Source organism: Leptonychotes weddellii, chromosome 11 (assembly GCF_054177405.1).
Source record: "Leptonychotes weddellii isolate Sample4059 chromosome 11, ASM5417740v2, whole genome shotgun sequence".
Classification (NCBI taxonomy): domain Eukaryota; kingdom Metazoa; phylum Chordata; class Mammalia; order Carnivora; family Phocidae; genus Leptonychotes; species Leptonychotes weddellii.
Genome location: NC_138379.1, coordinates 47883249 through 47909798, shown reverse-complemented (window position 1 = coordinate 47909798; position 26550 = coordinate 47883249). Strand labels below are relative to the sequence as shown.

Below are 26550 nucleotides of genomic sequence, written 5' to 3'. Positions count from 1 at the left end.
CTTTTTTTTTTTTTTTTAAAGATTTTATTTATTTGACAGGAGAGACACAGCGAGAGAGGGAACACAAGCAGGAGGAGTGGGAGAGGGAGAAGCAGGCCTCCCACTGAGCAGGGAGCCCGATGCGGGGCTCGATCCCAGAACCCTGGGATCATGACCTGAGCCAAAGGCAGATGCTTAACGACTGAGCCACCCAGGCGTCCCTCATATGTAGTTTCTTAAATCTCCTCTAAGTCATGATTAGGAGATAACTATGAATGGAAGACAGTCAAGGTCATTAAAGGAAAATTTTATATAAAGTCATGATTAAATGCCTTGTTTACATTTATTATCTGTCTGAAATCCAATAAATATTATAAAAGCCAGTAAATATTCTGAGCCCAGTACTGTACTAAAAAATAGTGGCAGAATCTGAAGATGATAGTGTCTGTCTTCATTGACTGAATGATGTTGGCAGGAAGGAAACTACACAGTTTAAGGTGGTCTTTATTGAAATGCTAAGTCGTATGGTATAGACTTAATATTTTGAGCATTGAGTGAAGGGAGTCGTTGCTGTTTCATGTTTAGTGATGGTTTTAAAGTAAGAGAGGTAAAGATAACATATCTTGAAACCTGGATATTGCAATAATAAAAAACAACACTATTTGGAAGAAAAATTTCAGCTACTTTTGAGATTTTAAAAACCTGTGTACTGTATCATCATGCTCCTATTTTTGAAATGGTATCTGCTTTAATTGAAGTATACTTGACATACAATGTTACATTAGTTTCAGGTGTACAACATAGTGATTCCACAAATCTATATGTTATACTATGCTCACCACAAGTGTAGCTACCATCTATCCCCATACAATATTATTACAGTACCATTGGCTATATTCCTTATGCTGTACCTTTTATCCCCATGACTTATTCATTCCATAATTGGAAGCCTGTATCTCCCATTCCCCTTCATCTATTTTGCCCATCCTCCCACTCCTCTCCCCTTGGTAACCATCAGTTTTTCCTTGTATTTATGGGTCTGTTTCTGCTTTTTATTCGTTTAGGTTCCACCTGTAAGTGAACTCCTATAGTATTTGTCTTTCCCAGTCTGACTTATTTCATTTAGCATAATACCCTCTAGGTCCATCCATGTTGTTTGAAAGGCAAGATGTCATTCTTTTTTTTATGGCTGAGTAATATCCCATTGTGTACATACACTACATCTCTTTTATCCATTTATCTATCAATGGATACTTGGGTTACTTCCACATCTTGGCTACTGTAAATAATGCTGCAATAAACATAGGGGTGCATATATCTTTTCTAATTAGTGTTTTTTTTGTTCTTTGGGTAAATACCCAGTAGTGGAAATTACTGGATCGGGGCACCGGGGTGGCTCAGTCATTAAGAGTCTGCCTTCGGCGCAGGTCGTGATCCCAGGGTCCTGGGATCGAGCCCCGCATCGGGCTTCCTGCTCCGTGGGAGGCCTGCTTCTCCCTCTCCCACTCCCCCTGCTTGTGTTCCCTCTTTGGCTGTGTCTCTCTGTCAAATAAATAAATAAAATCTTTAAGAAAAAAAAATTACTGGATCATATGGTAATTCTATTTTTAATTTTTTAAGGAACATTCATACTGTTTTCCACAGTAGCTACACCAATTTACATTCCTACCAATGGTGCATGAGGGTTCTTTTTTCTCCACATCCTTGCCAACACTTGTAGTTTCTTATCTTTTTGATTCTAACCATTCTGACGGTGTAAGGTGATATCTCATTGTGGTTTTTATGTGCATGAAATGATATCTTTCGATTAAAGAGGAGTTTGTTTTAGCATGTCTTAAGTTGGTATTATGTGCTTTACTTAGAATAACCTGAATCAGACTCTGAATACTAATTAGTTATCAAGGTGGCTTAAGTGACCAGGTAGGTTATTCTATGGTCTGGTTTGCCATTTACTTCTCATGTATTAAAATACATAGGATAGGGGCACCTGGGTGGCTCAGTCGTTAAGCGTCTGCCTTCGGCTCAGGTCATGATCCCAGGGTCCTGGGATGGAGCCCCGCATCGGGCTCCCGGCTCAGCAGGAAGCCTGCTTCTCCCTCTCCCACTCCCTCTGCTTGTGTTCCCTCTCTCTCTCTCTGTCAAATGAATAAATAAAATCTTTAAAAATAAAATAAAATACATAGGATAAACATTCTCTCTCTTTAGTAGAGACTAAAATGTGCATTCTCATTCAAAAAGCAGGTTATGTTTCTATATTTAGTCTAAAGTTTAACTTAATGTTTTTGGATTCCTCCACAGGTTTGAGTGACATTTCTCCATCTACAAGCCTACCACCACTGGTTGAAGGCCAGCTACGCTGCTTTCTGAAACTTACTGTCAATAAGGTCATATGGAAGATTGCAAAGCCTCCCACTTGTGTACTTGTCCGAGTGAGATGGTGGGGAGAAACATCAGATGGAACCCTATTTTGTCCTAGGGACACATTGCAGACTGAACCAAAAGCTGTGAGAACGACTACACGTTATGCTGTTCGCTGTGGTCCAAAGCAGTTTACCTCTTATCTAACTGGTATGTTTTTGCCTTATCATTTTACCTGCAGGCCTAATAAACATGTATTATGTTGTTAACATGTATTATGTACATAGTATTTATGGCTTTGTTAATTACTGAGTGAAAGAAGTTATTTATAATAACCCTTTATTGAGAGTATACTGTGTGCCAGCAGTTGATACATATTATTTCTAATCCTTAATAATCCTGCAAGAAAGACATCTTCTCTGTTTTATAGGCAATGAAACTGAGGTTCAGAGATGAAATGAATACTCTTTAAGGTTATAGTTGATAAATGGCAAAAGTAGGGTTTGAACCAGTTTATGTCAGACACCAAAACTCATACACTTTCACCACATCATGCTTCTTTAAGTAATAACTGTAGTCTCTTCTGGGACTTAGATTATGCTCAAGGAAAGAGTTTATATATACGTACGTATGTGTTTGTGTGTGTGTATATGTATGTATATATATATAATATATATATAAAATTAAAAGTTTATATAAAAGTATATATGTGGGCGCCTGGGTGGCTCAGTCGTTAAGCGTCTGCCTTCGGCTCAGGTCATGATCCCAGGGTCCTGGGATCAAGTCCCACATCGGGCTCCCTGCTCAGCGGGAAGCCTGCTTCTCCCTCTCCCACTCCCCCTGCTTGTGTTCCTGTTCTCGCTGTCTCTCTCTGTCATATAAATAAATAAAATCTTTAAAAAAAAAAAAAGATTAAAAAAAAGTATATATGTATTAGAATTTATATATATAATATGTAATGTATAATATGTAATTTATATATATAAATTTATATATAATGTGTGTGTATATATATATTACATATAGTATGTATGTATATAAATTTTACTAATAGTGCAAGATAACACATGCTAAATGAGTGGGTTAGTGAATTAATAATACAGGTTTTCAGAGTAGGGAATGATCCCTTTACAGGAAACCAGGAGCCAAGATTTCTTCATTTCTGTTCAAGGAAAGCGTTCTAAATGTACTGTATTCTCTATTCGGGTCAGGTTTTCACATAAACACATTTTGGATGGTGGGGTTATTTATCAAATCAATCCAGTTCAAGTCATTAAAAATTAAGTATCATGTAAACATTGTTGGTCTAAGAATATTAGAGAGTCAGAGTTGAAATAAATGTTAAACTGTCCTTAAGAAGCTTATATTGTATAAAAATTTTGAAAACCTCAAGATATAAAGAACAAAAAATTCAGTCACTCAAAAGATACCTATTGAGCACTTAGCATGTGGTAGTCATTGTGCTGTAGACACTGTGGGGAACTATAAAAATGAATCAACTTAATCAGAATGGTATCTAATTCTAACTAAATTCACAGAGAATTTTAGTTATAATACTAGGTAGGAAGTGATAAGTACTATTATAGGATACCCGTAGATACTCTGGATACAATAAACCGAATTTAACAAATGAAGAGTAAATAAAAATTCTTCGGTAAGAGAGGAGATATCTATTAATATGATAATCAACAGATCAGACATTTATTTGAGCATCCTGTGGTATAATAAAGAATGCATTTGAACTTGAGATTGGTGTTATCAGCTGCAGGATTTAGGGAAAGTCCCTTTCCATTTCTGACTCCCCTTTTTTTTCCCTCATCTGTAAAATGGGATTAGATCGCTGCCCTTTCACCTTGCTTTTTCATGAAGAAGTAGCCTGGTTGAATGAGAAGAACATGGGCTTTGAAGTCAGTCTTGAATTGGAACTCTGGCTTCAGGATTGGATGGCTGTGTGCTGCTGAGATGTTCCTTAAGATCTTGGAGCCTCAGGGTCTTATTAACTAAATGGGGATAATAGCTACTGGCAGGAATTATTGAGAAGATTAAATGAAAAAAGTTGTGTGAAGTGATTGGTCCACTACTTGGCACACTGTAGGTGTGAGTCTTATAAAAATATAAAGTCTTGGGCACTGTGGGGAATGCGGAAAGTGTAGATGTAGTCTCTGATCAAAAGGAACTTACAGATTAGTTGAAAAAACAAAACTGATATGTATGAAGTAGTAGTAAGCAGTGCCAGACAGTAAGTAATTAAATGTCTGATTACTTGGCACATATAGTAAGTACCATATGAATATTCCAGGAAGTTATTAAGAGCTAAGTTTATCATAAGTTCTTAGGAAACCAGAATCCTACTTCCTGTTGTGCACTAATTGGCTGCTTGATTTTGAGCGAGCCATTTCATCTTCCTGGGCCTTTATTTTCCCATTATTAAATTGAAGGGGTTAACCACCAAATGGGTCAATATTCAAATTTTATGAATCTAGTTAGGAAAGAAGCTTTGTAGAAGGTAGGATTTGAATAGGAGATGGATGAGGTGAACCTTGTAAGTGAGGCCCAGCTGTGGACATGAGTATGATGTGTTTATTAGAAAATGAAGACACAAGAAATCAAACATTAGTTTACAAGATATGTTCTAACTGAAAACTTGGAAAAAGTATAACTATTTCTTAAGCTATGTGGTAGGTATTTGGTTTATTATTCTTTTATGTACTCTTTTGTATGCATGTTTCATTTGAAAGAAAATAAAGTGCATTGTTCTGGAAACCATGAGGAAGCAGCCGGTGACCAGCCTGGCAAAGCCAACACTGGGCCCCAGTCCTAAGTAAGCCACTACCAGGCTTTAGGAGATGCTAAGCTCATCAGACCCCTTCCCGTCCCTGTAGACGAGGCAGGCTGCAGCAAGCAGAAGCAGTTGGGTTCTTTTATATCAAAACAGCAAAACACTGAAAAGGAAGTTGAGAGAACCCCACTCTTTAATAGCCAAGCCACACACAAGCCTTCCTAACACCCTGTAATCATTGCTAATTACATCAATGATTTTTTTTTTTCTCTGTGTGAGGCATTTGTCATTCTTCTCTAAAACTTTATTGTTCTTTTGATCATGGGTTCACTCTTCCCCAGCCCCAGACTCTTGTGGTAGGTGTGTGTTTTATTTGAAAATAAAATATTTTTTTTAAGTAAGGTTTTCTAATGTATACCCCTCTGCCTATTTCCAAAAAGAAAAGAAAAAGAAAGTAAATGAAAAATATCTGTGTATGTTGTAATTATTTCTGATTAGATATGGCTGTGCTGGTGCTGGAAGTAATCACCAAACTTGATCATCTTCCAATTGGTAGAGTTCAGATCAGTGGACTGGCCCAGCTTTCTCCAACCCATCACATCAATGGATTTTTTACCATTGTTTCACCAACATCCAAGAAACTTGGAGAACTCCAGGTAAAAATATTTTAATTCTTTTCTGCGTATAATAAAATGTTTTCAGCACAAGTAGTTGAGTCTGTTTGTAGAATGGATAGGTACATGACTCCCATATATCATGCTAATTCCCACTTCGTGCCTTTGTTCATGTTTTTACGCAAAGACTATAATGTGTCTTTTTTTTTTTTAAAGATTTTATTTATTTATTTGAGAGAGAGAGAATGAGAGAGAGCACATGAAAGGGGGGAGGGTCAGAGGGAGAAGCAGACTCCCTGCCGAGCAGGGAGCCCGATGCGGGACTCGATCCAGGGACTCCAGGATCATGACCTGAGCCGAAGGCAGTTGCTTAACCAACTGAGCCACCCAGGTGCCCCGACTATAATGTGTCTTACTTATTCAAATCCTCTTAGTGCTTTACTGCTCATCTCAAGTGCCAAAAGTCTTTCACAGCTCCTATTGCATTCATCTTCTCTGTACTCTTTATTAAATTTATAACAATGATTATATAATCATTGTTCAGTTATAATCCTGCACAATCTCTAAAATTATGTATTAGTAGTCTCCCTTTAATTTCCCTTCTTTTTAGTTTCTAGATTCCCAGGGAAGCAGGACAGTGTTTTCTACTTTCTGTGTTTTTCCCACAGCTCCTAACATAGTGCCAAGCAGTAAGTGTTTGTTTGACTCATGTAAACGGTATCTTTGGTTGTTCATTCATTGATTTCAGCCTTCCTTTTTTTTTGATACATTATTATGTGCCACTAAGGATACAGAGATAAGAGATGATCTTTTCATGTAGTTTTCCAAAGTCAATGTAGGAGGAAATAGAAGAATAACAGGTAGAATGCAGCATGATAGGTGTTATGCCACGTCTATGTACAGGATGGTGGGGAAGAACATTGAAGGGTTCTTTCTGAGGGACACTCTTTGAGAGTGCTTCCTAGAAAGTTCTGAATATTCAAATCGCTTAGAAATTTCATGAGTTTTATACTTTGTCAAATATATTCTAAAATACAGAAATTTAAACAAGTACATAAGAAAATAGTTTTAAAAATATGAGAAAATATATACAGCATTACCAGATGTAATAAACTTATAAAACTACAAGCACAGGAATGGCTGGCTCAGTCAGAAGAGCGTGTTACTCTTGATCTTGGGTTCCTGAGTTGGAGCCCCACCGTTGGGTATAGAGATTACTTAAAAAGGAAAAAAACTATGAGCACATAATCGCATTGGTGGAACAGAATAGAGTCCAGAAATAATTCTGAGTGAAAGAACGTAACATTTTCTTTATTGTAATTATCATATTTATATATACATTAAATTTAAAAAGTGATACTTTATGCCGGTAACTTCATGGTGAAGTTGAGTCTGGCTTACTCCTGTTTTTCTGATAATGATATAAATTTGCATTAGATCTGCAAAACAGTTTGGCATTCTGTTTCAAGAGCTATAAAATTACCAGGCTTTAGGAGATGCTAAGCTCATCAGACCCCTTCCCGTCCCTGTAGACGAGGCAGTTCAGTTATAATCCTGCACAATCTCTAAAATTATGTATTAGTAGTCTCCCTTTTACCTCAGTAATTCTATATACCATTTACCTCAGTAATTCTACTCTTAGGAACTTATCTTAAGGAAATACCGTAAAAAGAGAGGGAAGCTGTATGCCTAGGTCTAGTTATGGAAATACACTTTTATTTATTTATTTATTTGAAAGATTTTATTTATTCATTTGAGACACAGAGATAGAGAGAGAGAGAGAGCATGAGCAGGGAGAGAGGGAGAGGGAGAAGCAAGCTCCCCACTGAACCAGGACCCCGATGTGGGGCTCGATCCCAGGATGCTGGGATCACGACCTGAGCCGAAGGCAGATGCTTAACCATCTAAGGCACCCAGGCGCCCCTGGAAATACACTTTTAATATTGAAAAATGAAAATAATTATTCAACAATATTAAAATTATAGTCTATTAGTAGAATATTTTGTTTCCATAAAAACAAAATTACATAGTTATGATTGTGTAGCTGCATGGAAAAATAGATTTTGGATTGATGACAGAAGAATTAAAATTAAATACATAATCAATGATTGGGAAAAAATAAGGAGAATTGAAAACAGTTGGAGTATAGGATTCTAGGTGGTTTTTTCCCTATTTTTAAAATTAACATATAATTCATATGTCATAAAATTCACCCTTTTAAGGTATACAGTTCACTGGTTCTTAATATGTTTACAGGATTTTATAACCATCACTACTATTCCAGAGCATTTTATCACCCCAAAAAGGAATACTGTGCCTATTAGCAGTCATTCCCCCTTTCACCCTTCCCCATTCCCTGGCAACCACGAATTTAACTTCAGTCTCTATATATTTGCATATTCTGGATAGTTCATATAAATGAAGTAATATATTATGTAGCCTTTTGTAAGTGACCTCTTTCATATAGCATAATGTTTTCAAGATTCATCTTTGTTATGGCATGTTTCAGTACTTCATTCCTTAGTATGGCTGGATAATATGCCCCTATATGGATAGACCACATGTTGATCCATTCTTCAGTTGATAGACATTTGGATTATTTCCACTTGACTACTATGAATAATGGCAGCTTCTGTGAACATTCATGTACAGATTTTTATGTGAACATATTTTCATTTCTCTTGTTACATACCTAGGAATAGAATTACAGTCAATAGGGTAAGTATGTTTAACTTTGAGGAATTGCCAGACTGTTTTCTAAAGTGGCTGTATCATTTTTTTTCCATATTTAAATACCGGTTGATAAAATAATACTTGTGTGTTGGAAAATTGTATAGAGCATTGGAGGCAGAAGTCAGATTTTAAAAGATTATGGAATAAGGAAATAAGTAGTAATTAGAGATTTCTATTTCCCAAGTAAGTGTCAGTAAAGGGAGGGAGAAGTGGTATGATCTAATGGAAATAGCACTAGAGTTCGGACATGGACAAACAGTAATGGACAGTGGAGAAACCAGAACAGAAATGGTTACAAAACAATTCTGATGTTCACTTGTCCTCTCTGAGCTTTTGTATCCTATTTTGTAAAAAAACATACTAAAACATTTACCTCACAGTGTTGTTGCCGGGATTAAATGAGATGAAAAAATATGGAAACACTTAACATCTTAATATCGTGTTTAGGCATGTGATGGCGACAAGCCAAATTTACTTGAATTTGAGAGGACATGACTGAATTCAGAAGTTTTTTGGTACTGTTTTAGAGCAGGGGTTGATACATTTTGCCTGGTGCTCCGTATCTGGTGTTCTAACTAAACATGGTTTTTCCATTTTTAAAAGGTCATTTATTTTTAAGGTTTTATTTATTTGAGAGAGAGGGAGTGCGTGCGGGCACGAGCAGGGGGAGGGGCAGAGGGAGAGAAAAAAGCAGACTCCTCGCTGAGCAGGGAGCCCTACTTAGGGCTCAATCCCAGGACCCTAAGATCATGACCTGAGCCAAAGGCAGATGCCTAACCGACTGAGCCACCCAGGTGCCCCTTAAAAGGTCATTTAAAGAAGAAGAAAAATATGCCATAAATAAAGCCTAAAATAATTATTCTCTGCCCCTTTACAGAGTAAGTTTGCTGACCCCTTTTTAGAATATAAGAGACCTGATTTATTTGTAGACCAAAAAGAAGCAAGTGAAGAAAGAAATTGAAAATAAGAGGATAATTGAGCCAGTAAGATCATGAAGAAAATTAAATAGGAATGAGTTTCTACCATGAACACAATTGCTAGGGTTACATACATTGGGATGGAGGAATTTTAACCAAGGCAAAGAGGAGGAACATTTTGAGACAGACAAAATTGAAGGGGTTCATTTGATCATTTTCTTATCAACATTTATTATATGTCAATCTACCATTTGTTAGGCACTATACATTTTATTTCACTTAACTTTTTTTTTGTTTTTCTTAATTAGAGATATGCAAAACAATATCTTCTATATATAAGATATATAAATAACCATACAGTGAACACCCATTATCTCCTTACCCAGGCAAAGAGGTATCAAAAAAATAAGTAAAAGAAGCCAATTTTAGAGATTCATCCATACTATTTTGTGTATCAGTAGTTCCCTTTTGCAGAGGTGTGTTCCGCTGTGTGGATATTCCACAATTTTTTATCTATATGCCAGTTGGTGGACATTTGGTTGTTTGGGGTTTTTTTGGTTTTTGTTTGTTTTGTTTTTTACCATTTTTTTGCTTCTTATGAATAAAGAACTCTCTGTAGACATGTGTTTTTATTTTCTTGGGAAAATACCCAAGAATGGAATTGCTGAGTCATGTTTAACTTTTTTAAGAAACAACCAAACCATTTTCATATTGGTTATATAACTTTACATTCCCATCAGTAGCATATAAACATTTTCCACATATTTTCCAGCATTTGGTTTGGGTAGTCTTTTTAATTTTTGTTATTCTAGTGAGAATGTACTGATATCTCACTGAGGTTTTAGTTTTCGTTTCTTGGTGATCAATATGTTGAGTATTTTTTCATAGGCTTTTGAACCATTCTTTTATTTTCTTCAGGGATTCACTCAACAGGCTATAACTCCCAAGGCAAATCTGACTCACCACCTATATTTGTAGATAGTTTTATTAGAACATAGCGATACTCATTCATTTGTGTGTGGTTTATGGCAGCTTTCATGCTGCAACAGCAAAGTTAAGTACAGTAGTCTCTCCTTATCCTCCGTTTCTCTTTTGGTAGTTTCAGTGCAGTCAGGAAGCAGCTGATCCTCCTTCTGTTATCCTCAGAAGATCAATAGTAGCCTATTGCTACGTCACAATGCTTACTTATGTCATTCACTGCACTTAATCTCATCACATAGGCATTTTATCATTTTATCACTAGAAGAAGGGTGAGTACAATGTAAGATATCTTGAAAAATCACATTCACATAATTTATTATTATTGTTGTTAATCTCTTACTGTGCCTGATTTATAAATTGAATTTTGCCATAGTTATGTACGTATAGGAAAAAAACATAGTGTATATATAGGATTCAGTACTATCTGCAGTTTCAGGCATCCACTGGGGGTCTTGGAATGTATCCCCTGTGGATAAGGGTGGGGAGACTACTATAATTATGACAGAGACTATGGCATGCAAAGCCTAAAATATTAAATCTCTGGCTCCTTCATAGGAAAGGAAAAGTAATCAGTGCATCTCATGGTTCAGCTTTAAACAGAATACATGCTCATATAGTAATTTTGGTTTGATCTATAATCAGTGTTCATAGCATAACTAGATGGGCAGGTTGGGAGATAAGGAGGTAGAAGGATGTGGGATTGAGCGAAATTTTTATCTTCCATAGTAGGAAGTCAAAAGATAATGCCTGAAAACTGAGGGGGCGATCAAGATGTGACATAAATATAAGCACATTATTTGGAACTATAGAGGTAAATACCATAAGAATCAGGGGCAGGGGGGCGCCTGGGTGGCTCAGTTGGTTAAGCGACTGCCTTCGGCTCAGGTCATGATCCTGGAGTCCCGGATTCGAGTCCCGCATCAGGCTCCCTGCTCGGCGGGGAGTCTGCTTCTCCCTCTGACCCTCCTCCCTCTCATGCTCTCTGTATCTCATTCTCTCTGTCTCAAATAAATAAATAAAATCTTTAAAAAAAAAAAAAAGAATCAGGGGCAGGAGTTGAAAATAGTTGCCTCTGGGAAAAGAAAAATATGGGTATCTATGTGAGGGACTCGTTTGTGTAATAGAACTGTTTGACTCTTTAAATTATATGACTAAAATGTGAATTTAAAAATAACTTTTGGGGCGCCTGGATAGCTCAGTTGGTTAAGCATCAAACTCCTGATTTTGGCTTAGGTCATGATCTCAGGGTTGTGGGATTGAGCCCTGCATCCGGCTCCACACTCAGTGGGGAGTCTGCTTCTCTCCCTCTCCCTCTCCCCTTCCCCGAGCTCACTTTTTCTCTCTTTCTTTCTCTAAAATAAATAAATCTTTTTAAAAAAATAAAAATAACTTTTAAAAAAGAGCATGTAGTGAGTGATGGAGTTCTTATCATACCGCTGCTTTGCTGTCCCCCAAAACAGTCATTAATTGACTAAATATGGAATCCCTCTTGTCAAGTGGTAAGTGAAGCCAATGGACAGCTGATAGACTGGAGGATGAATAGAGGTGGCTTAAGATTGTTGCTGTGAAGAAGATCAGGTTTAGTCAGACCTCAAGAAGACAGATGCATAGCTGCTAAGAAACTGAGATTATGGAGTTAGAACAGTTTTAAATAATAACAAGGCCAAACTGGCTGGAGGGTGCTCAAAGTAGTTTGACAATAAAGATCATTAGAACCAAGCTGTTGGAGAGAGGAAGCTTTTCGTGTATTCCATTACTGGTATAGGTCAGATGTTGAAAATAACAAATGAGTCAAACAGGCTGACTGTAAGAAAAATCAACTGCCAAAAATACAATAAACTTTTAAAAAATACCAAACTTGGGATGCCTGGCTGGCTCTTTTGGAAGAGCATGCAACTCTTGATCTCAGGGTCATGAGTTTGAGCCCCATGCTGGGCATAGAGATTACTAAAAAAAATAAACACCAGACTTTATTATATGAGCATGTAACATAATATATACATACTATGATTATTTTATATTGAAATTGGAAAAAACCTTAATTATAAATTCTTTGCTTTTGAAATCAATTCCTTTGATTTGGCTAAAAACTTGATACTTCCCTACCAAGTTATCAGTACCAAACGTTTTATATTTGATGGGCATTCATTTTCTTAAACCATTTAAGAATAAAATTTAGCTTTTATTCAGTTTCATAACAAAATAACTGTTCACAAACATGGCTGCCTTTATTTCCAAACAAAGGCAGTATCTTGGCACAATAGTTTTTGAAGTTGGATTTTATTTCTTAGATATTCTTAAAATTTAAGAATATTTGAGCATATTTAAGCTTAAGTATTGTACTACACTGCATTAACTTCCATGTTACACTTTCAGTGTAAATTGAGAAAGGCAAATTGAACAGTGTTGGTTTTTATAACATTTGAAATCAAAAAAGTCTTTTGGGGATGTTGGTCTTTAGCCCTACAGTTTTAGAAATGTATTTCATACCATCACTTTGATATCTAGAAATCCTATTTCAGCATAAAAAATATAGAAAAGTAGGATAGATGGTTCTTTGCCAAATAAATTTTCCAAATATACAGTCATAAAGGAATGAATAAATTGAATCTCATATTACATGATTCCTTGTGAATGCACTTGCAGATAAGTAATTGAATAGTTTATATAGTCTATAATATCAATTAAAATAGTCCTATATTTGATCAGTACTTGCTGGTGATCTGAGGCTGGGATTTCTCCTTCGAAAACATAAACCAGGTGACTTCTTTTAACTCAAGCAAAAACATTTAACAGCACACACAGCTTCATTCCCCCTAGTATTCATGTAGTAATAACAGGTTGCAATACTGCTTATCCAGTTTACCAAGCAAAATGTTGACTACAGGAGTTTAATTAATTTATGTGTTAATTATATATATATATATATGTGTTGTTTGATTTTTAGCTTTTTAGATGAAGTAAACAGGACAGTGAGTATGTTTATGGTTCTTTGTCTTGGCAAAATGTTGCTACTTTGAATTTAAATTTTGAAACAAGTCTGTTGTCAACAAAAAGCCATCATTCCTTGTTATCAGTCTTTTTTTTAAGATTTTATTTATTTATTTGAGAGAGAGAGTGAGCGAGAGAACACGCGAGCAGGGGCAGAGGGAGAGGTAGAAGCAGACTCCCCTGCTGAGCAGGAAGCCCAATGCGGGGTTCGATCCCAGGACCCTGGGATCATGACCCGAGCTGAAGGCAGATGCTTAACTGACTGAGCCACCCAGGCACCCGTTATCAGTCTTTAATAAACTTTTTAAGACATTTCTCAGTTTGGAGAAATACCATTTCCTGGGATGCCTGGGTGGCTCAGTCAGTTAGGCATCTGCCTTCGGCTCAGGTCATGACCCCAGGGTCCTGGATTGAGTCCCATATGAGGCTCCTTGCTCAACAGAGAGCTTGCTTCTCCCTCTGCCTGCTTTTCCCTCTGCCTGCCACTTCCCCTGCTTGTGCTTGCTCTCTCTCTGACAAATATATAAATAAAATCTTAAAAAAAAAAAAAAAGAAATCATTTCCTTGATTTGTTTGCCAGGAGCATCTCCTCCAAAAGTTTTTCACTCACATAAAAATTCTCACTGATACTCTAAATAAACACAGCTGTCAGGGAGTTGTTTTTATTTGTGTTCTTATCAGCTACAAAGAAAAATACCACAAATTATTTAACATGTTTATTCAGCTCACCTTATAAGTTTGTAGCCATACCACTAACATAGGGAACAACTATAATATTAATTAGACGTAGATATGCAAATGTTTATTATTCACAAATTCTGCTGCATTCTTTAATAAATGTTATCATCTATAAGAGACTTTAATACCTTAAAGGTTTTTTTATCTTAAATATATAATTTTATGTCACAGGAGTACCACTTATTTTATTTGCATTTAAATAACAAACCCTATTTAAAATCAGTACCTTTCTGTTTACTCCATTTTTATCATGCATCTTTTCTACATAGTAATTATAATCCTATTGTACTTTGTTTCATAATGCTATCTTTGACAGTCACATTTCCCCCCCACGACAGTCACATTTTCTTTGCCTTATTTCACCATTAGGGATATTCTCTTCCACAAAGAAATAAGCCTTCTGACATTTCTTTTGCAAATCATAGGACTCTAGTTATCTCTTTCTTGGACACAAGAAATATTTCACTTTCCTCTTGATTCTACTGTAAGAGAGACCACAGCCCACAGAACCCAAAGACAGGGAATAGTATAAACTCTATACACATAAATTTGACAATTTAGATGAAATCAGTCAATTCTTTGAAAACCACAAACTACCAAAAATCACTCAAGATAAAATACATAACCTGAATAGACCTGTAATTATTAAAGAAATTGCGTTTGCAGTTTAAATCCTTCCAAAAAAGAAATCTCTAAGCTAAGATAATTTCACTGGTGAATTCTTCCAAACATTTAAAAAAAGAAATAGCACCAATTTTCACAATCTCTTCCAGAAAATAGAAGAGGAGAAAATACTTTTAACTTATTTTATGAGGCTTGCACCACCTTGATAGCAAAATAGAGGACAGTGTAAGATCTAGACCTAAAAATAAACCTAAAAATCCTCAAAAAAAATATTAGCAAGTTGGGTCCAGCAGTATATAAAAAGAGTAATGAGACCATGTCCAAGTGGGGTCTATCCCAGGAATGCAAGGCTATCTCAGTCTTTGAAAATCAACCAATGTGACAAGCCATGTTAACAATAGAATAGGGGCGCCTGGGTGGCTCAGTCAGGTAAGCATCTGCCTTTGGCTCATGTCATGATCCCAGGACCCTGGGATCGAGGCCTGCACTGGGCTCCCTGCTCAGCGGGGTGTCTGCTTCTCCCCCTCCTTCCTGCTCGTGCTCTCTCTTACTATCTCGTCTCTCAAGTAAATAAATAATGTATTTTAAAAAAAATAAACCACAGATTTAAAAAGAAAAACAATAGAATACTACCAAGTCAGTAAAAAGGCATGAACTGCTGATACAAGCACCACATTGATGAGTCTGAGAGGCCTTATTCTGAGTGAAAGAAGCCCATCTCAAAAGGTTACATACTATATATTTCCATTTATATGACATTTTCAAAAAGCCAGAACTATAATGATTGAGAATAGATAGCTGTTGCTAGGGATTAGAGGTGAGGAGAGAGTGTGACTACAGAGGGATAGCCCCAGGGAGTTTTTTGGGGTAACGGAAGTGTTCTCTATCTTGGTTATGGTGGTGGTTACATGCATCTATTCATAGGTTAAAATTTATAGAAGTGTATAAACACAAGAATGTCCATTTTATTGTAAGAAAATAAAAATTTTAAAAGCCCCAGCCGACCAAGTGGGATGATAAACAACAGTTATCACTCTGCCTCATTGGGACATGGCTGGGGTCTTCAAATTGGAACATGTACCCTGACTAAAGCCACTAGTCCACTTCAGCTAATTTTTGCCACATTGGAATGGAGACCCAGCATTGTTGGATCTTGTGATTTTTTAAGAGAACCAGAATCCCAAAATTTTACCTAAAATCTGGTATTTTAAAGCATTGTTAAATAATTTTTAAATTTTTTAAAATGCTGTGTTGACCAGCATAAGTTTGAAAAATAGGCATACTAATATGCAATCATTGATACTGATAGATGTTGTAGTAGGTAATTGTAGGCAGCTTAGTGCTAAAGAGAGCCTTGAGTCATTGAGAGAAGAATGATGAATGTCCCTAGGGTTGCTCTGTTATGTGAGAATCTTACAGTAAGTTTATGGTATTTGTGGATGGCATGGGCTTCTAAAAAGATGTGAAATCTTTAGGTGATAGAATGATGGTCTGGGGAAGGCACCAGAAAGAAGTAAGTCAACTTCCTTTATCCTGGCTAGTAAAAGAAATAGTTTCCATTGGAGAAGACTTTGGAGAAATTGGGACATTTTAAGAAAGAGATGTTCAGTTGAAGTGATAAGTTAGTTTGTATAAATAGAAATCCTACAGGGCTCCATGAAGGGGTTGGCAGAGGAGTGAGCACAAGGATGAACCATGATTGAGGAGGAACATGACTGAGGTGGACAAGAATGATGATCTGGGAGATGAATATAGGAGTATATTGGGTACACTATGTGGAAGCAGAGGGTTTAGAAGTGGCAATCCCTTGGACTTGTAGGAATTGCGGGAACAATATTCTCTTTTATACCTCTAAAGCTTGACTCATGCTCTTCCCTCTGTCTGGAATGTTTTATCCCAGTCTCTCTCAGCCTTACCTGTATCATTCATATTTAAGATTCTAAATCCAGATGTTTATGTTTCACTTCTGGAAACCATCCCTGGCACTCCTTCCTCACTTCTTCCCCAAGTTCAGACCCCTATTTCTCTTACCTCCCAATATACATCCCTATCTCAGAGCTCACCATTTTATATTAAAATTATTCTTTTTAAGTTCCTCTGGATCAGGTTCCATGTTTTCTTCATCCCTTTGCCTCAGGCAGGTAGCACAGAGCCTGGCACTGAGCTAGTATCAACAAATATTTGAGGAGTTAGGCTACCACATGTTTTGATTGTAAGATTGGTGTGGCAGGTACCTGGACTTTCTTCTTCCTTTAAGGGCCACTGGTAGTATAGGCCTATGAGCTGTTTTGTGATTGGTTCAGATCTGCTTAGAGAAAAAGCAAAACTCAGCCAGACAGCAGGTCATTGTTAAGGCCAGAGACATATGCCTTTATGCTCAGTGTCTTCTTTGTTTCTAAAATATAGAGACAGTATTTTGGGAAATGATGAATGGTAAGGGAATGTTTTCTGACATTTACACTGGGCAGCCAGAACTTTATGTGATGCTATTATAGTGATCACTACACAGAGTATTTATCCTACCGCATTCCTGTCATTTGTCTTTGTAGAAAATCTTGGTGGTGAATAGATTTAAAGGACTTTATGTTACCTGTTCAAGAACAAAATTCTCATCAAGACCCAAGGGTATTTTATTGAGTCTGTACCTTGGCAGTTTCTCTGCACAAATTATTCCATTGACCTTTCCAGAGACATCTTAAAATATCTAACTGCAACCTTTCCTCTTTGTGTTAGGCCCTTCATCATTATTTGACTGTTGGGCTGCTGGAACAATTCCTTCTGCTTTCTGTGTCATTGTAATTGAACTTTCAGCACCATTATTCTTTTCTTTTGTGGTATATTCTTCAATTTCTTTCCTAAAGTTTTGCTTTAGACTATTTTTTTAGGCTTTGTTCTTCCATTAGGCTTTTCAGAGGACTGGAGAGCCATTTAATAGAGAACCTGAACTCACAGGAATGAGATGATAAAAGAAGCTTCAAGTGATTACTTTTCATATTAATGTTTCTCCTTCTTCACCCTGCCTCATCTCCAGCATAGAACTAAGGTCTTATTTTTCTTAAATAATGAACAATAAGGATATAGAAGATGTTGTTATTCTTCTATTCATCAGACATAATAATTAGGCATTATTAAGCATAATAGACTTGTACACCAAGTGTATACTATGCTAATTAGTCCATACAAAAATGAAAAAGACAAGTCCATGCCTTCAAGGAATTAAAAATCTAATCATTAGGGTAATGAATAAGCTAAAAGTTACAAATACCTCCTGTAAGCTTTTTTTTTTTTTTGAATCTTCAAATAGAACAATACACTTTCCTGACAGAGTTATATCATCACATGACCTTCCCTGTGTGAAGAACTTAGCACACCTTATGACCTGTAGTAAAGAGTTCAATAAATGGGGATTATATTGATGGATAGATACAGAATAAGTGGAAACATAAAGAAGGGAATGGCCATGACATCTCTACCTGGACACAAAGAAGTTTTCACAGGGGCACCTGGTGGCTCAGTCGATTAAGCATCTGCCTTCAGCTTGGGTCATGATCCCAGGGTCCTGGGACTGAGCCCCACATCTGGCTCCCTGCTCAGCGGGGAGTCGGCTTCTCCCTCTCCCTCTGCCCCTCTTCTGCCATTCGTGTGTGTGTGTGTGTGTGTGTGTGTGTGTGTGTGTCTCTCAAAAATCTTTAAAAAAAAAAGTTTTCACAGAGAAAGTAATACTGGAGGAAATTGCATATACAAGGCATAAGGGAATGAAACATAAGGAACATTTAGAGAACCCTAAATAAATATCTAGAAGAGAGGGATAGAGGAGGGGAGCAAAGCTAGAGATGAGGCTTCTGCAGGAATTTGAGCTTGATCCTACAAGGAATGGGGACCATTAATTTATATTAAGCAGGGAGTCTTAAAATTAGTCAATACAAAAGAAAATTTCTGATATATTACATGTATGTCTCTTTCAGGTCTCACTTGCCCTGGAGCCTCTGTCAGAAACTTATGACAGCTACAATCCTCTTCCTACTACCGATGTGAAAGAAAATGTGCTTTTATCTGAGCAGGAATTCAGAGAATATACTGAACCCAGCAGTACCCAGTTTCTGGTTCCATCAAGGCCCCATAGGATGCCTACCACCAAAATTGATGGAAAAGAGTTAGCAGCTAACAGTAGTAGATCAACCACTCCAAGGTAATTACCACAGTCTGTCCTCTAACTCCCACTGTACTCAGAATTTCTGTTCTTTATTTGTGTTTGGATGAAAGACTGAAAGTAGTCATTCATTCAGCAAATAAATATTAAGTAACCACTGGTGTAGAGAGGGATTGCTGTCATTGCTGATTAGGATTATGTGTGGGGGAGTCATTTGGTACTGGACTGCCAAGGTACCAAGTCTGTACCAAATACTGGGCATAGAAATTAATAAGAAACAATTCTTGTCTTTGAGGATTGCTCACAATCTGGTGAGGAGACCAATGTACAGATAAATAAGTATAACTAAGTCATATACAAATGCCAGGATAGATATCCATGAGGGTAAAAGGGAAAAGGGCAGTATTTCATGAAACAGGATGGACTAAGAGAAATAGATTTTTATTTATTTTTAAGATTTTATTTATTTATTTGACAGAGAGAGACACAGTGGGAGAGGGAACGCAAGCAGAGGGAGTGGGAGAGGGAGAAGCAGGCTTCCCACTGAGCAGGGAGCCCGACGCAGGGCTCGATCCTGGGACCCCGGGATCATGACCTGAGCCAAAGGCAGATGCTTAACAACTGAGCCACCCAGGCGCCCCCAGATTTTTATTTTAAATAATTACAAAGCATTTGCTTTGTGTCAGGCTCTGCACTGAGCTCGCTCTTTCTTTTTTCAAGATTGATTTATTTGAGAGAGAGAGCACACACACTTGCATGTGCACAAGTGAGGGGAGGGGCAGAGGGAGAGAATCTTCAAGCAGACTCCCTGCTGAGCACAGAGCCCAACATGGGGTTTGATCTCATAACCTGAGATCATGACCTGAGCTGAAACCAAGAATCAGACACTTAACTGAGCCACCCAGGTACTCCAACTGGGCTCTTTATTTCATAATCTCACTTGAGCCACAACTAGGTAAAACATTATTATTTATCTCATTTGGGAGATGAAAAACAGATTTACAAAGTCTAAGCTACACTGCTATAAACTACTGATACACTTTCTGTCTCTGACAAAGTGAAATGTTACCATAATGGGTAATATAATATTGCTAAAATTCTCCTTTATTTTATAACAGGGGAAAGGACCACTTGTACTTTGCAGAAAACTCAGATACAATAAAGGACTCTTTCTTTGGACTACAACACCATCTTAATTCAGGACAGAGTTTAGAGTCTATGACTCTGAAAGGCAAGACCCCACGGAAGCAGATGTCCCTTCTTAACAGTTCTGAATTCCAGCCTCAAATTAGGACAGTGGCCAAGAGTCACAGCGATTCATGCATTCTTTCTTCAAACAACCCCCCTACCAAGGACCTTCTTTCAGGTATGTATGTATTTGTGAACCAAGACTAAGCTATATTTATTGGGATTACTCTGCTTGTTAGCCAGTCTTCAAAGAGAATCAACACTTCTGTTTGAAATAAATAACCAAATAAAAGTGAGTGATCTCACTAAAGTTCAGAATTTCTCACTATTTAAAGGCAGCTCTATTAAACCAGTAAGTTACTTCTAAATAATTACTAGGTGCTTACAATTGTAGGTTTAAGGAAGGAGCCATTTAAAATGAACCTAAATATGGGGGGGAGGTGTTTATCATAGAGAAATATTATTCTTTATTTTTTCCCAAATTAAGGCAAATACAGTTTTTATCTCATCAGCAGATTTACTTGTACTACTGTGCAGAGGCTAGTACTAAATCTGCTTCACATTCTGAAAATTCTTGGCCTCAGTGGGAACATTCAGTGCACAGCAACTGCTAATCTTAAGTCTGGGAATTAAATATGACTTACAGCCAAGCAGAAATAGAAAGGAGTCAGTTTACCTGTATAAGGGATAAACTGAAATAAAGAAACCCAAATAGGATTATTTAGGGGTAGTATTATAAAAGCAATCGAGATACCTTATATGTAATGCTCAACCATTTATCTCTGTGACATCAGGAGCATGACAGGGATTTGTCTCCATCCTCACTAGCAAATTTCCAAAGTAGAGTATCTGCAGCATTAATAGAAAAATCTTTAAAATAACTATATGGGTACATAATTTATGTTAGTAAGGATATTTGTTTCATGAAGAAAGACATTCTATTCATACTTTTTCAGCTGAAATGTCTGTGAATCCCGTTTTTGAAAATACACTCTTATTACACTCTATTAATTTTATTTTTTAATTTTTAATTTTTTTAAATTTTATTTAAATTCAGTTAATTAACATATAGTGTATTATTAGTTTCAGAGGTAGAGTTCAGTGATTTATCAGTTGCATATAGCATCCAGTGCTCATTACATCAAGTGCCCTCCTTAATGCCCATCTCCCAATTACCCCATGCCCCCACCCACCTCCCCTCCAGCAACCCTTGGTTTCCTATAGTTAAAAGCCTCTTATATAGTCTATTTTAATCTTCAGTGCAGTCCTAGGCTACATTAACAAGAACAAATTGTTCCATTATACTATACTGCCTGCACTTGTCAACTCACACCTGAATATTTTGTGTAGGCACCAGACTTTGAGAAAGATATTTGTTCACTCATTAAGCAGTTACTTATTTAGTACCTATCAAATGTCTGGCATTCTTCTAGGTGTCAGGGATACAGCCATTTAAATGAAAAAAAAAACAAAAAACAAATTTCTGCATTATGGATCTTGTATCCTAGATGGGAAGACCAATAATAAACTGGATAAATAAGTAAGTATATAGTATTAGATGGTGATAATGGCAGTGGGAAAAAAACGAAGCAGGGCACTTAAGAGGAGGGGATGGTAGTTTTACATAGGTTGGCAAAGGAAAGCCTCACTAAGAAGGTAACATGAAAGTAAAGATCTAAAGATGAGTTCCTTCTAAGGAGAGTAACTAGGTTTATGAAGGGACTACCAAGAGATATTAAGCATCATAAAAACAGCTGCCATTTATTGAGCATTCATTATGTGCTAGCTACTATGCCAAGTGCCTTATACACATAATCTTACAAAAACCAAGTGAGGTAGGGATTGTTATCACCATTCTAAAATGAAAACACAGGCTCAGAATTAGGGAGCTCCTGTCCTCTCAAAGGGAGAAGCTGCTCTTCAGCTCCAGTTCATTATTGTCTTTAGACTCTAAGGTCCTCTGCTTTATCCTGCTGTAAGTTCATTGTTTACCTAGGCCTACCTTTTTTTTCTTTTTTCCTTAAATCAAGACTTTGCTGGCCAACTGTTGAGGCCAAACAAAATATGACAAGTACAACCCATGGGCTGCCAATATGCAACCTCTTCCATGAGAGTTATGAGGATCAGTTGGCTTACAGATGATATAAGACAGATTATGACTCAGTCTGAGTTAACAATAAGACCTGTGCAGAATGGGAAACGACAGCTTCAAGAGGTAGTGAATTCTCTATCACTGGAAAACTCAAGCTAGCTAACCATCCTGATGGGACTTTTACAGATTGTATTGCATCATCAAGTGGACAGATAAGAGCTTTTAAGGTCCCTTCCAACCACAAGATTCTGGAGGACTAAGATTAAGTGGTTCATTCTAGTAAGTAGGTCTAGAGCTGAGATTATGAGAGGGATCTAACAAATACATAAATATAAATATCTTCCTGGTCTTTATTGGACTGACATGATACCAGAAAAGGGGTACAGAGCTGAATTGGTCAACCAGCTAGTGTTTATGAAACATGAACTACACATCCTGCTTTTGAGAGTTGGGTTTGGAATAGATAGCAAGCAGTTGGAACAAAAACCAGAAGCTTTACATCTCCCTGTGTTTAGCAGGGGCTGTACCCATGGCATATGGGAAATAAACAAAGGAAAGCTTTGTCCTGAACTCACCTGGGTGCCTTCTTTTGTGTTCAGGGAATGATTATTGAGTTGAAGTGCAGGCTGATGCCATGACAGCTCTTACAGTGTAAGTACCAGCTTCCCCTTGAGAAGGGGAGATCAGATGTGTTTTTGTTACCATGCCTCAGACTTCAGAAAAGCTTTTCCAAGAATGGCTGTTTCAACAACCAAACCACTTGGAGGCCAATGAATGGACCACCTGTGCTCAGATTTGTCCTACTTGTTTTCCTCAATGTTTATTTCCTTTTTAAAACCTGCTTTTGGAAAGTATCTTAAGTACTTATTACCATTTAGATGTAAATCACTGTTTAAGTCACTTTTGAAATATTACCATTCCCAGAGGAATTTTTGTTTAACAGGGATAAAAACTTTAAGCCCAATTTAATTCAAGAAGTATCTTTTGAGTGAGTCAAAACAAACAAAACACTGACCTATCTTTTAGGTCAGTCATTGTTTTTAGTATTGGGATTGCAGTGATAAATAAGATATAGTCTTTGACCTTAAGGAATTCAGTCTAGTAAAGGAAACTGACTCTAATGTAGATACAGTACAATTATGTCTGATATAAGCAACAGTGGAAGAACATTTTATCAAATGCCTGGTATATACTAGGCACTGTGTGAGATACCGAGGATATAAAAATCAACAAGAACCAATCCCTAGTCTCAGAGTTCACTGGGTGAGATAGACAATTATAATACTGAGTGATAAATTCTTTGATGGAATTAAATACCCAGAGCTTTGAGAACACAAAGGAAGTATTGTGTTTAAGGAATTGAAAATAGTTGGGTATGGTTAAATTATAAAGTACCAAGGATATTTATTATCTCTCCAAAAACATTTTGGGTATCAATAGAAAAACTGTCTTTCTACATGGCCCTGAAATCAAATGAAGTTTATTATCAACACAGCTCGTTATTGTCCACTTTATTCACAAAACATTTGAGTGTGCCCACCTCATTTGAAGAACTTTAAACTATATTGAGTAAAGCCAACGGCCAACTAGAAACTAAAAGAAGGGTTTCTGGTCACATAGCAATCTTTAGCCAAATTTCCAATGCCAGCAATACCATGTTTTCCTTTCCCTTTCTCATTGAGTAAAGAAGATAGTCATTTTTTGGCTGAATCTCAAAGAGATTAAAAAGAAAAAAAAAACAGGGCGCCTGGGTGGCTCAGTTGGTTAAGCGACTGCCTTCGGCTCAGGTCATGATCCCAGGGTCCTGGGATCAAGTCCCACATTGGGCTCCCGGCTCAGCGGGGAGCCTGCTTCTCCCTCTGACCCTCTCTTCTCTCATGCTGTTTCTCTCTCGCTCGCTCTCTAATAAATAAATAAATAAAATCTTTAAAAAAAAGAAAAAAAAAACATATGGGCACCTGGGTGGCTCAGTCAGTTAAGCATCTGCCTTCGGCTTGGGTTGTGATCGCCAGACCCTGGCTCCCTGCTCATCGGGAAGTCTGCTTCTCCCTCTCCCTCTGCTGCTTCCCCTGCTTGTGCTCTCTCTCTCTCTGTCAAATAAATAAAATCGTTTCAAAAAAATACAATGAATTCTGAATGAATATTGTGCAGCCATTATTTACATAGAATAAAGTTAATGTATATTAAGTGAAAACCAATTTCAAAACAATATACAAAATTTTGCAAAAGAGGAGATGTATATATAAATACCTGTGTATTTATGCATAGATTTTAAAAAACTGTAACAGTATTCCTGGGTAGTAGCATTAATGGGTATATTAGTTTTCTGTTGCTGCATGACAAATTACCACAAATTTAATGAGTTAAAACAATATCCATTTATTAGCTCACAGTTCTGTGGGTTAGAAGTCCAACAAGGTATGGTTGGATTTTCTGTTTAAGGTATCCGATGTCGGTCAAGCTAAATTCTTATCTGGAAGCTCTGGGGAAAAAATGCATTTCCAAGTTCATTCTTGTTGACTGAATTCAGTTCCTTGCAGTCATAGGACTGAGGTCCCATTTCCTTGCTGACTATCAGCTCAAGCCACTCTTAGCTTCCTACAGGCCACTGCATCTCTTGCCATGTGGTCCCCTCAATCTTCAAGACAGCGATGATACATTAAATCTTTCTCATGCTTCAAATCTCTGATGTCATAACCTGCAAATAGCCAAAGAAAACTCTGCTTTTAAAAGGTTTGGGCAACCAAAATGATCTCCCTGTCTTAAGGTTGACTGATTTGGAACTGTAATACTACATCTGTAAATCCCTTTAAAGCAGTACCTTTAGATGAGTGTTTGAATCAGAGAGAAGATATATGTACACTGGAGTTGGGAATCTTGGGGGGAACTGTCTTAGGATAGTTGGTTGATAGAATGGTTTATCTTTATTTTCTTCTGGTTTAGTTGTATTTTCACTGAACATATTATTTCGGGTCTTTTTTTTTTTTTTCCACTTTGTAAGCTATATTTTGAACTCCTTGTACTAACAAATGTTAGATGTTTATGGATCTTCTTGGCTTCTTTTTTTTTTCTTGGCCTAACCACCATATCATCATCATCTTCTCTTCCTTCTCCTCCTCCTCCTTCTTTCTTGAGAGAGAGTGCATGTGTGCATATGTATGCAGGGCAGGGGGCTGAGGGCTGGGGGAGCAAAGAGAGAATCCAAAGCAGTCTTCATGCCCAACACAGAGCCCAAGGTGGGGCTCCATCCACAACCCTGAGATCATGATCTGAGTAGAAACAAAGGGTTGGACATCCACCCAACCAACTGAGCCACCCAGGTGCCCCTATATCTTCTTTCTTTTCAGAAGCTATAAAACTCTTAAGAGAATGGACGGACACTTGGTGTCTAGTCTCAGTTACCTCCAAAGCAACTCTGGAACCTCAGGAAAAAAAATATTTCCCACAGTTCCTTGGAATAATGCCAGTGGCCCTAAGCTTTTAAAAAGATGTCCAAGAACTAAAGTGGGGTCATATATTAGTATGGTGATTAAAATCATAGGATGTGGGGCGCCTAGCCGGTACAGTTGGTGGAACATGAAACTCTTGATCTCAGGGTTGTGAGTTCGAGCCCCACATTGGGTGTGGAGATTACTTAAAAAACTAAAATCTTTAAAAAAAATAACGAAATTATTGGCTGTGAAATCATTCTCGTTATACAGTGTGTATAACTTGGGCAAGTTACTTATCCTCTGTGCCTCAATTTTCTTCATCTGGAAGATGAAGGAAATAGTAGTATCCATCTCAGAGAATTGTTAGGAGGATTAAATGAGTGAATATATATAATATACATAGAGTAGTGCCCAGCATGTGTTTAAGAGTTCAATAAATTATTATTGCTGTTATTGTTATTTTTACTCAGGAATGGGGTAAATTTTACTTATCAGAAAGTCTGAAGACTTCATCCTGACTTTTCTATTAACCTGCTGTATGATCTTAGATAAGTCATGGAAATTTTTTGGCATTTTTCATAAAAGTATAAATCTGGAATAGATTATCACTGTAGCTTCTAACAGTTTAGCTGGTATACTTGTTAGTGTTTTTTGGATAATAGTGACATTAACTATTACAAATAATAAAAGAATTCATTATGGTATCTGGATACAAAAATAATTATGTAGACATTATTAACTTTAATATGTACAAAAACCCGTTGGAAGAGTCAGTGCATTCATGTAATGACTCCCATCACATAACAACTCTGGAGAGATTGACCTCCCTCCAGAATAGACTTCACTGCTGTAATGCCAACATTTAAAACAATCCCATCATAGAAGCTCAGTAAACATTTATTGTAAAGTGAGGGTCCTCAAGAAATTCTCAAGCTAGTGGGAAAAGCAGACGGGTAAGTCATTACAATATACTAT

The 26550-nt window shown here is 37.1% G+C and overlaps 1 protein-coding gene across 1 annotated transcript in view; it reads left to right on the top strand.

Moving 5' to 3' along the window:
- The window catches only part of C2CD3 (C2 domain containing 3 centriole elongation regulator), a 140562-nt gene that overhangs the window by 2991 nt on the left and 111021 nt on the right, over window positions 1-26550 (top strand). Inside the window, exons 2-5 of the mRNA XM_081797327.1 lie at window positions 2278-2547; window positions 5615-5772; window positions 18680-18903; window positions 19983-20255. Coding sequence (XP_081653453.1) covers window positions 2278-2547; window positions 5615-5772; window positions 18680-18903; window positions 19983-20255 — 925 coding nt within the window. The remainder of the gene's footprint in view (window positions 1-2277; window positions 2548-5614; window positions 5773-18679; window positions 18904-19982; window positions 20256-26550) is intronic.